General features: G+C 48.4%; 1 protein-coding gene across 1 annotated transcript in view; it reads right to left on the bottom strand.

Moving 5' to 3' along the window:
• Positions 1–8,402: 8,402 nt before the first annotated feature.
• The window catches only part of lhx5 (LIM homeobox 5), a gene marked incomplete at both ends in the record, with an annotated part of 11,196 nt that continues 7,356 nt past the window's right edge, over positions 8,403–12,242 (bottom strand). The window contains 1 exon segment of the mRNA XM_079257189.1: positions 8,403–8,752. Within this exon segment, the coding sequence (XP_079113315.1) occupies positions 8,403–8,752 (350 nt within the window).

Raw genomic sequence — 12,242 nt, 5'->3', positions numbered from 1 at the left:
TAGGCATATTTATCAGGTCCAACTTCCAATACCAGAACCCCGTTCCACCTCATCACCATGAGAATCTCCCGTTCCGCCTCATCACCATGAGAATCTCCCGTTCCACCTCATCACCATGAGAATCTCCCGTTCCACCTCATCACCATGAGAATCTCCCGTTCCACCTCATCACCATGAGAATCTCCCGTTCCACCTCATCACCATGAGAATCTCCCGTTCCACCTCATCACCATGAGAATCTCCCGTTCCACCTCATCACCATGAGAATCTCCCGTTCCACCTCATCACCATGAGAATCTCCCGTTCCACCTCATCACCATGAGAATCTCCCGTTCCACCTCATCATGATGAGAATCTCCCGTTCCACCTCATCACCATGAGAATCTCCCGTTCCACCTCATCATGATGAGAATCTCCCGTTCCACCTCATCACCATGAGAATCTCCCGTTCCACCTCATCACCATGAGAATCTCCCGTTCCACCTCATCACCATGAGAATCTCCCGTTTCACCTCATCACCATGAGAATCTCCCGTTCCACCTCATCACCATGAGAATCTCCCGTTCCACCTCATCACCATGAGAATCTCCCGTTCCGCCTCATCACCATGAGAATCTCCCGTTCCGCCTCATCACCATGAGAATCTCCCGTTCCGCCTCATCACCATGAGAATCTCCCGTTCCGCCTCATCACCATGAGAATCTCCCGTTCCGCCTCATCACCATGAGAATCTCCCGTTTCACCTCATCACCATGAGAATCTCCCGTTCCACCTCATCACCATGAGAATCTCCCGTTCCACCTCATCACCATGAGAATCTCCCGTTTCACCTCATCACCATGAGAATCTCCCGTTCCACCTCATCATGATGAGAATCTCCCGTTCCACCTCATCACCATGAGAATCTCCCGTTCCGCCTCATCACCATGAGAATCTCCCGTTCCACGTCATCATGATGAGAATCTCCCGTTCCACCTCATCATGATGAGAATCTCCCGTTCCACCTCATCACCATGAGAATCTCCCGTTCCACGTCATCACCATGAGAATCTCCCGTTCCACCTCATCACCATGAGAATCTCCCGTTCCACCTCATCACCATGAGAATCTCCCGTTCCGCCTCATCACCATGAGAATCTCCCGTTCCACCTCATCATGATGAGAATCTCCCGTTCCACCTCATCACCATGAGAATCTCCCGTTCCACCTCATCACCATGAGAATCTCCCGTTCCACCTCATCACCATGAGAATCTCCCGTTCCACGTCATCATGATGAGAATCTCCCGTTCCACCTCATCACCATGAGAATCTCCCGTTCCACCTCATCACCATGAGAATCTCCCGTTCCACTTTATCACCATGAGAATCTCCTGTTCCACTTCATCACCATGAGAATCTCCCGTTCCACCTCATCACCATGAGAATCTCCCGTTCCGCCTCATCACCATGAGAATCTCCCGTTCTGCCTCATCACCATGAGAATCTCCCGTTCCACCTCATCACCATGAGAATCTCCCGTTCTGCCTCATCACCATGAGAATCTCCCGTTCCACGTCATCATGATGAGAATCTCCCGTTCCACCTCATCACCATGAGAATCTCCCGTTCCACCTCATCACCATGAGAATCTCGCGTTCGACCTCATCACCATGAGAATCTCCCGTTCCACGTCATCATGATGAGAATCTCCCGTTCCACCTCATCACCATGAGAATCTCCCGTTCCGCCTCATCACCATGAGAATCTCCCGTTCCACCTCATCACCATGAGAATCTCCCGTTCCACCTCATCATGATGAGAATCTCCCGTTCCACCTCATCACCATGAGAATCTCGCGTTCGACCTCATCACCATGAGAATCTCCCGTTCCACCACATCACCATGAGAATCTCGCGTTCCACGTCATCATGATGAGAATCTCCCGTTCCACCTCATCACCATGAGAATCTCCCGTTCCACCTCATCACCATGAGAATCTCGCGTTCGACCTCATCACCATGAGAATCTCCCGTTCCACGTCATCATGATGAGAATCTCCCGTTCCACCTCATCACCATGAGAATCTCCCGTTCCACCTCATCACCATGAGAATCTCCCGTTCCACGTCATCATGATGAGAATCTCCCGTTCCACCTCATCACCATGAGAATCTCCCGTTCCACCTCATCACCATGAGAATCTCGCGTTCGACCTCATCACCATGAGAATCTCCCGTTCCACGTCATCATGATGAGAATCTCCCGTTCCACCTCATCACCATGAGAATCTCCCGTTCCACCTCATCACCATGAGAATCTCCCGTTCCACCTCATCACCATGAGAATCTCCCGTTCCACCTCATCATGATGAGAATCTCCCGTTCCACCTCATCATGATGAGAATCTCCCGTTCCACCTCATCACCATGAGAATCTCCCGTTCCACGTCATCATGATGAGAATCTCCCGTTCCACCTCATCACCATGAGAATCTCCCGTTCCGCCTCATCACCATGAGAATCTCCCGTTCCACCTCATCACCATGAGAATCTCCCGTTCCACCTCATCATGATGAGAATCTCCCGTTCCACCTCATCACCATGAGAATCTCGCGTTCGACCTCATCACCATGAGAATCTCCCGTTCCACCACATCACCATGAGAATCTCCCGTTCCACCTCATCACCATGAGAATCTCCCGTTCCACCTCATCACCATGAGAATCTCCCGTTCCACCTCATCATGATGAGAATCTCCCGTTCCACCTCATCACCATGAGAATCTCCCGTTCCACCTCATCACCATGAGAATCTCCCGTTCCACCTCATCATGATGAGAATCTCCCGTTCCACCTCATCACCATGAGAATCTCCCGTTCCACCTCATCACCATGAGAATCTCCCGTTCCACCTCATCCCAAAGCTGCTCTGCTGGATGTAGATCTGGTGACTGTGGAGCCGTTGGAGGACAGTGAACTCATCGTCATGGTGGAGATGATGTGAGCTTTGTGACATGGTGCATCATCCTGCTGGAAGTTTCCATCAGAAGATGCTACACTGTGCTCAGAAAGGGATGGACATGGTCAGCAGCAGGACTCAGGTAGGCTGTGGAGGTTAAACCAGGTCATGTTGGTACCAAGGGGACCAAACTGGGACCAGAAACCATTCCACCAGCAGCAGCCTGAAGCGTTGATCCAGACGGCAGGATGGATCCATGTTGTCATGATGTTTCCAGCAGATTCTGATCCTACCATGTGAATGTGGAGCTGAACTGGAGACTCATCAGACCAGCAACGTTTCTCCATCTTCTATTGTCCAGTTCTGGTGAGTCTGTGTGAATTGTAGCCTCAGTTTCCTGTTCTTACTGACAGGAGGGAACCCGCTGTGGTCTTCTGCTGCTGGAGAACATCTGCTTCCAGGATGGACGGGTTCAGATGATGTTCTGGTTGGAACCAGTTCTGACTGGACTTCCTCTTGTCTTTCCATTATCTCCAACCAGTCTGACCAGTCTCCTCTGACCTCTGACATCAACAACCGCGCTGCGTTCAGCCACTGAAATCCTTTTTCTTCCTCATTCTGATGCACAGTTTTACATTTGTCTTCATCATGTCTCGGTGACTAAATGCAGCCGTCTGATTGGCTGGTTGGATCGTCGTGCAGAAGGTGAGGAAGTTGAAGGTGAGCTTGCATCTAATCGGGTGACTGAGAACAAAAGAAAGAAAACTGGTTTTTGGTTTCCTTCAGTCATTTCTGCTGGTTCTGGATGTGTGAATGTTTAATTAAGTAGTTAAGAGATAAAATTGTGACCCTGACAGCAAACGAATCAAACGATCAAAAGAAGATGGAAATTAAATTAGTTTATTTTTTTCCATTTCCTTTGAAATGTGCAAACAGAAAATAGCAGAAATAACTTTCAAAAAATGACATGAAAACTGAATTATTTTATACCTGATCAACATCCAAACTGCAGATGATTTAATGTCTGCGAGTCTTTCTTTCTGCAGCGACATGAACCACGTATCTGTGCTTCTGTTTACACGTTTGTTTTGTGACGGTAATAAGATGTAAAAACGGTTCAGAGCTGAATCTCTCCACAGAAACTGCGACGAAGCAGCTTCTTCCAGTCTTCTCTTTTCTTCTCTGTTTTTGAGGTTATTCATGCTTTTATTTTGTAAAACCTGATGATGATGATGTCTGTCCTCAGGTCTGCTGGGAGACCATGGCTCACCATCGCTGGTCTCCTCGTTCATTTTCACATTTTATTTGTCTTCAAGTCTTTAAACAAGTCAAAATAAGAGCCATTGTGGACCCCAATGCTCTCTAGACCCGTGGCCTTTTGGGCCCTTGTAAACCGGAGGCCCTCTAGAACCGTCCGTTTGGACCCTTGTGGACCCTTGTGGACCGGAGGCCTCCTGGACCTGAGGCCTTTTGGGCCCTTGTAGACCGGAGGCCCTCTAGAACCGTCCGTTTGGACCCTTGTGGACCCTTGTGGACCGGAGGCCTCCTGGACCTGAGGCCTTTTGGGCCCTTGTAGACCGGAGGCCCTCTAGAACCGTCCGTTTGGACCCTTGTGGACCCTTGTGGACCGGAGGCCTCCTGGACCTGAGGCCTTTTGGGCATGTAGACCGGAGGCCCTCTAGAACCGTCCGTTTGGACCCTTGTGGACCCTTGTGGACCGGAGGCCTCCTGGACCTGAGGCCTTTTGGGCCCTTGTAGACCGGAGGCCCTCTAGAACCGTCCGTTTGGACCCTTGTGGACCCTTGTGGACCGGAGGCCCTCTAGAACCGTCCGTTTGGACCCTTGTGGACCCTTGTGGACCCTTGTGGACCCTTGTGGACCGGAGGCCTCCTGGACCTGAGGCCTTTTGGGCCCTTGTAGACCGGAGGCCCTCTAGAACCGTCCGTTTGGACCCTTGTGGACCGGAGGCCTCCTGGACCTGAGGCCTTTTGGGCCCTTGTAGACCGGAGGCCCTCTAGAACCGTCCGTTTGGACCCTTGTGGACCCTTGTGGACCGGAGGCCTCCTGGACCTGAGGCCTTTTGGGCGCTTGTAGACCGGAGGCCCTCTAGAACCGTCCGTTTGGACCCTTGTGGACCCTTGTGGACCGGAGGCCCTCTAGAACCGTCCGTTTGGACCCTTGTGGACCCTTGTGGACCGGAGGCCTCCTGGACCTGAGGCCTTTTGGGCCCTTGTAGACCGGAGGCCCTCTAGAACCGTCCGTTTGGACCCTTGTGGACCGGAGGCCTCCTGGACCTGAGGCCTTTTGGGCCCTTGTAGACCGGAGGCCCTCTAGAACCGTCCGTTTGGACCCTTGTGGACCCTTGTGGACCGGAGGCCTCCTGGACCTGAGGCCTTTTGGGCCCTTGTAGACCAGAGGCCCTCTAGAACCGTCCGTTTGGACCCTTGTGGACCCTTGTGGACCGGAGGCCTCCTGGATCTGAGGCCTTTTGGGCCCTTGTAGACCAGAGGCCCTCTAGAACTGGACTTTTGGTTGTTCTGTGTCCAGACCAAAGCCAGATGAGCCCCGTTTTTGTTTTGGGCGGTAAACCAGCATCTGAAGCCCTGCAACAGTTCGTTCATTCTGTATCACATGATCATGATCGACCAATCAGACGTCAGGAAGATGCTGCTGCAGGCTGTCACACTTTGTTATATTTAGTTTATTATTTTACTTTGACATGTTTTTATTTCCTATTTAATAAATATAAATAATCTTATATTGATAATCATTTTGTTCCTAAGATTTCTTTTATTTTTTGTTTAATTAACTCATCTTATTTATTGTTTTTAAAGTGTTGATGTTCTTCAGTTTTATTTATATTCCACATTGCCCTTGTATTAAAGATATTTGTGCACACTGTATGATCATGATGCTCCTCTCAGGGGCAGGAAGTTCACTGCAAAAACTGAAATCTAAATAAGATTAAAAATCTTAAACTGAGGACACATATGCTTATTTTTTGAAAGGTAAGATAATTCTTAGTTTTTATGCCAGAGAATTCCTCTTGTTTTAAGAGTATTTTTACTTGTTTTGGGAAGTCTTGACACGCCTAATTTTCTTGTACTATTGGCAGATAATTAATATTATTTTAAGCAACATTTACCTCATTTTTATTTTTTGGGTTTTTTTCTTGTTTTTTAGTCTATCGGTGAAACAGAACCATGTAACCCCACCCCCATGCTTAGAATTAATTTGCTGGTTAGATTTTTATTTTATTTATAAACTAAATAAAAGTCTGAACCCAGTCAGGAAAAATAAAAAACCTTCATTAGATAAATATTGTTTTGTTTTGCAGATGTTTACAGAACAGCTGGACTGAGTGTGTCTGCATACACAACGCTGCTCATAGATTTATTTGTTTTACTGTGGAAATAAATAAGAAAGAGAATAATTGGAACAATGCTGAGATGGTTTTCATTCATATTTGCAGCTGAAAATCACTCCATAATTAACTGTTGTTAATTGTTAGCATGTTTTTACAAGTCCTGCAGCGTTTTGGTCTGACTTGTTTTTGTTTCTGAATAAAGTTGACTTAATTTGACGGATTTTCTTTGGCTGGCTGTGAAAGATCATCGCTGTGGATTTTCCTCCTTTGGAAGGAGATGAGGAGCAGAAACGGAGCTGGAAGAGGAGGAAACGTCACCTGAAGCACTCATCTGCTGAGATCTTCTTCTAGATTCAACAAGTTCAAGGAAATTTTGATGTAATGGATTTAAAAAAAAAACACTTTAAGACAAAAAGTGGTAAAAAAAATTTTTTTTTTAAAGTTAAATGTTTAATCTATTTATATTAATTCTGTATTATGAAGCACTTTTATATGAAAAGTACTTTTTAAATAAAGTTTGATTGAATTATTCTGTGAGAAGAAAAATGTATAAAGAAGTTTTAATTAATGACTGAATGAATAAAAACTGATTTAATGGATATAAAAACGGCAGAACTGCCGTTACAGGCCATTAATCTTTAATAAAACCTGCCTAATTTCTGTGTTTCCCACCAGTTCTGTGCTGGGATGAATTTGAACTCCTTCCATCACGTCTGGTGCAGAGTTTCATCACATCAAGCCTGCAGCAGGAAAACAAACGTCAGCTTGATGATCGGTGATTTTCCAGGTCCAGAAAGCAGACGCTCCCTGAAACCACGAGGCCGAAGCTGAAGGAGAAAGCCACGTCTTCTAGTTGGAAGAGAGGTTTTATTACCAGTGCTATTTACATAGAAATTATACAGCCTTGCCCCCCCCTCTGCCCCCACTTCTCGCGCACACACACACACACGAGCAAGCACACACACATGCACACACATCTGTATCCAAGAATATCCGGGTACATGAAGACACATTCTTCCCAGATGTTTTACAACAACCAAAGGAAACAAACCATGTTTCAAGTAGAGCAAAGTGGCGTGCACGTGTGAGGAGACGGCGCCGGCAGAATGAGCTGAAACTGGGAATTCAATTTGTTTCCACAAAGAGCGACTTTTTCCAGCGTTTGACCCTGAACTGTTTGCAGAAAGAGACAGAAGCTGAATGAGTGGTGAGACGGCGAGCGCAGCGCGGCGTGCAGCCAGCAGATGGCGACAAGCGCCTCGGAGCGCGCGGCGGTCGTGTCACAGATGTTGTCTGCCCCCTCTTTTGTCTCGTGTCTTTAGAGGAAGGAGACCTCAGCTGCTGAAGGACGTTCTCCATTATGGGTTCAATGTTCTTTTGAAAATCATTTCCATTAAAACATGTTTTTTTTAAAAGGGACAGTAACAAAGGAAGGTCAGGTGAAGCAGCGAGCGGAGCACAACTATCAGGGCCGCCTGCATGGGCGTGAGCTGCCTGTGCATGTGTGTGTGTGTGCGTGTGTGTGTGTGTGTGTGTGTGGGAGGGTACAAGTGTCGGTTTAATTGTGTTCGTGTTTTGAATAATGGTATAGACATCCTTCGTTCAAGCTACGATCAAGAACACTTTTTGTGCATTAAAAGAGCCGGTGTGCACGTGTGTGTGCGTGGGATGTGTGTGTGTGTGTGTGCAGCAGCCTTTTCATTTGACGTGTGTGAAAACAAGATTTAAGGTGTATCGTCGGCATGGCAACGGGTGTGTTTGTAACTGAGTATTGAAGCCCGTCAGATGGAAATTCAGTGATTTTTGCTCCGTTTTATGAAGAAATAAGGAAAAACCTGACGCCCCCCCCCCCCCATTTAGCTTTCCTGAAACCTTCGCTGACATGGAGGGGAAGGTGGGTGGGGTTGTTGTTTAGTCCTGCTGTCCAGGAAGGGAACGACCGTCTCGTCCTCCATCTGTTCCCATCAGTCTGAAAATCCGTACATTAATGGAAAAGTCTGTAGAAATTCCCAACTCGCCTTTTTCCCGCTTTGTTTTGTTTCTCCTGAAGGAAGTGGGCTGACATCCAGCCCGGGAATGGTCCCTGCGGCCTGTCCCTCTACCAGGCCGTGGTTTCCCCCATCTCCTGGCCTTGGTGGGACATTGGCGCGCTGTAACTGGAGTTACTGGCCAAGGAGAAAGGAGGACTGGGTCCGCCTCCGTACGCCTCCCCCGGGACAGGCTGGAGGGAGCTCGGTAAGCCCGGCTCGGGACTCGGGGTTTCTGCGTGAGAGATCATGTCCGTGAACCTTTGGTCGTCTGACGGGTGGTGGCCTGATCCCTCCATGGCTCCGGGCCCAGAACCCAGGATGTAGGGGGACTCTGCCGGAGACTGGGCCTGCGAGGACGGCGGGCCGTGGGGGAAGAAGTCGTAGTTACTTCCAGGTCCGTAATAGTCGCCTTGGTACTCTGGAAGGACAGGAGAAAGACCACGTTAAACCTTTTACAAGCCACCCCCTCGCAGTGCACACCCCCCCCCCCCCCCCCCAGCTTCTCCAGCACGGTGCAACCCCCCCCCCCGCTGAGGTCTAAGTGAAGGAATTGATCAAGGCCAGTTTGAAGCCAGCTGGTCTCCAGCAGCCCCATCGGAGTGTGTAAACACGTCCACCTCAGTTCTCTCGCCGCATCCATCTCCCCTCATTCAGCTCGCAGCCAGGCGTGCACCGCCACAGCCCCCCCCCCCCCCCCCCCCCCCCCCACCCAAACTTCTGGATTTGGATGAAAAGTTCCAAAGTGGATTGCAGCCCTGCAGCCCTTCCAGGTCCTACGTCATGTCTTCCAGCTGAGGATTCAGTCTCCAACTTTCCAACCAGAGACGTGCTGCTGCTGGGTTCTGCTGGGTTCTGCTGCTGGGTTCTGCTGGGTTCTGCTGGGTTCTGCTGCTGGGTTCTGCTGGGTTCTGCTGCTGGGTTCTGCTGGGTTCTGCTGCTGGGTTCTGCTGGGTTCTGCTGCTGGGTTCTGCTGCTGAGTTTTGCTGCTGGGTTCTGCTGCTGGGTTCTGCTGGGTTCTGCTGCTGGGTTCTGCTGGGTTCTGCTGGGTTCTGCTGGGTTCTGCTGCTGGGTTCTGCTGCTGGGTTCTGCTGGGTTCTGCTGCTGGGTTCTGCTGGGTTCTGCTGCTGGGTTCTGCTGCTGAGTTTTGCTGCTGGGTTCCTTCATCTGGTTCCAGCAGACGTTCCTTTCAGGATGTTTTCCCTCCTGGAAGACGATGGTTTCCCGCCAACCTTGCAGCTTTTACTGCCGCTCCGGACCCTTCTGAACCAGGCTCAGTGGTTTCTGTGTTTCTGGTCTGACCCTCCTGAGAGGGTCGAGAGACCAAACCGTCTCCACGACCACGATGTGTTTTTCCACATGGAAGCTGCTGGTTGGCTCCTGCTGCAGCTGAGGGATCGTCCAATAGGACGCTCCGGCCTGTTCGCGGTGACTCTGACCAGGCGGTGAACGTTACAAAAGCCCGTTTCTTCTGTCACTCCTGCATCAAACTTTCTGCTGAAACGACGAAGGTTAAAGCTGCTCGAGTGCGACTAAAAATACAACGATTGCAGCTTCTTCCTGACACGTTAATAACAGGATCCACTCAGAAATGTGTTGCTTTCAAAGAAAACTCTCCCAAAACACAGATGGATTAGCAGCTTTTTGTCGCCGTCGTTCCACGCTGACTGGCATGTTTACGCCTCTGAGAGGCTTCGTGACGCTTTTCAGCCTGACAGCTGCGACTGAAGGCTTCAGGTTGAACTTTTCTTCGTGCTTCGCGCTGCAGAGGGACTTTGTTTCTGCTGCTCAGAGAGCGCTGGAAGCTGTCAACAGGAACTCCTGTCTGGGTAATTAATGGTCCAGTTTGCATTTTGAGTCTGAATACAACCTGCAGGACGAAGAATCTGCTGTTTCTGCTGGAATTCAGCGTTTAAATAAAGATATTTAACCTAAAAGTGTTGTGTAAAATGAGCAAAGCATGCAGATCATGAGGTGATTTACACCATAACCGAATATTTATCACCATCCAGGAGGAGCTAGCTTAGCGCAACACCTCTACCTGCAGGTACGACGATCCGAAATCACACCATAAAGGCTCCAGTGTGTGTTTTCATCGCCAGTATGGAGGCAACCAGACAAACAGGAGACTTCAGGACGCTGCAGGCCACCATACATCATCGCCACGGCTTTATGTCTCATTTATCAGTCAACAGAGCAGGTGAAACGTGCTAATTAGCTGGAATTCAATTCAATTCAACTTTTTTTATATAGCGTCAAATCACGGCAACGCCATCTCAAGACGCTTTACAGACAGGAAAAAAACCAGAATGAAAGCCAATTTTAACAGTCTATGTAAGGAAACCAACGGATTGGAATCCAGGCTGCCGTTTCCAGCAACCAAGACGCGTGTAAATATAGAAATCTGATCAGTGGTCGTGATTTTCGATGTTTTAACTTTAAAACGGAGTGTTTCTGCACACACACACACACACACACACACACACAGACGGAGGAGAAAAACAACTGTGGAAGAAAATCCACTTAACATCCAGATGACCCAGCTTTCCACCAGTACCTGAACGCAGCAGTGAGAACGCTGAAGATGAGGAGCACGAATCGACCACATCTGATGAAAATATCTGCAAAATATGAACGTTTGCATGTTTGAAGTCATTTTACGTTCAAACTGCTTGGTGTGTTTGTGGATTGCAGGTTAGGAAACATCAGGAGCGTCGTGAGCTTCACCAGCGCTGCATTCAGGAAGCTGACGCAGGAAACAGCCATCATCAGCTACGGCTCGAAACACGTGAGAGGCTGTGACTGGACCACATCAAGCTCCACACGGCCGTACCACGGTCTTTTTCTCAGGCCTCCAACTTCCCAATGATAATTCCCAAGTTTGTCCCAAATTCTTCCGTTTTCTTTCACTACAGAAGCAAACCAGAAGCCATCGTCTAGCACGCATCAAAGTGTTTCTACCATCTTATGTGGAACTATGAAGCGTTAATGTTGAACCTGATGTAAACACCTGCCATCACCATGGAAACAGCCACACTCATCCAAAGCCGATTCTTTCCTCACTTCCCTCCACAGATCCACCTTAAAGGTCATAACTGCAGTGTTTTCATCAAAACAATTCATTTATCAACACAGAACGTCTAGAGGGGTGCGGAACAAAGATTTCATTTTACAAAAAAAAAATTAGTATTTAAATTATTGCTTTAGGGGGCGTGTCCTTTTGATTGGCAGGTTCTCAACATCCCGCTGTAAGAAGGCAGAATGTAGAACAACCGCGGTTTTTAGTTGGTTAACAGTCTGATTTACCTTTAGCCTGCCTGCCTCTGTTAGCTTGTTAGCTCCTGTTAGCTCCGGGTTAGCTTTTAGCTAACTGAGCTCCACCCCCCTCGCTCACAGCCCCCCTCTCAGCTCCACCTCTTTGCCCATATTTGTATTTTTCGGGCGAGACTACGCGCATGCCCCTGCCAAGATGGTGATGGTAGGAACCGCCCACCGAGCTTCAGTTCAGCTCTTCAGAAACCTACGGGTGACGTCACAGAGACTCCGCCCATCTTTTATATACAGTCTATGATAGAAATGTGTTTTCTTGTGTTACATTTCTAATATTCAAGCCAGATGAGCGTAAACTTCACTCAAGCTTTTAAGAGTTGGTGCTGACTGGTGGAAGCAAAGGGACTCAAAGCCAAAAGGTTGCTGCTTTCCTTCTGGACAGGTGAGTTAAAAGTTGCTCATGCTAATTATCATTCAGCCTGTACTGTAACAATGCTAATGCTGGTTAACCGTCAGCCAGTACTGTAACATTGCTAATGCTAATTAACCGTCAGCCAGTACTGTAACATTGCTAATGCTAATTAACCATCAGCCAGTACTGTAATGTTGCTAATAATAATTAACCATCAGCAAATACTGTA

The sequence above is a fragment of the Telmatherina bonti genome (assembly GCF_933228915.1).
Source record: "Telmatherina bonti genome assembly, chromosome: 17".
Classification (NCBI taxonomy): Eukaryota; Metazoa; Chordata; class Actinopteri; order Atheriniformes; family Telmatherinidae; genus Telmatherina; species Telmatherina bonti.
This window is presented reverse-complemented; position numbering and strand designations above follow the sequence as displayed.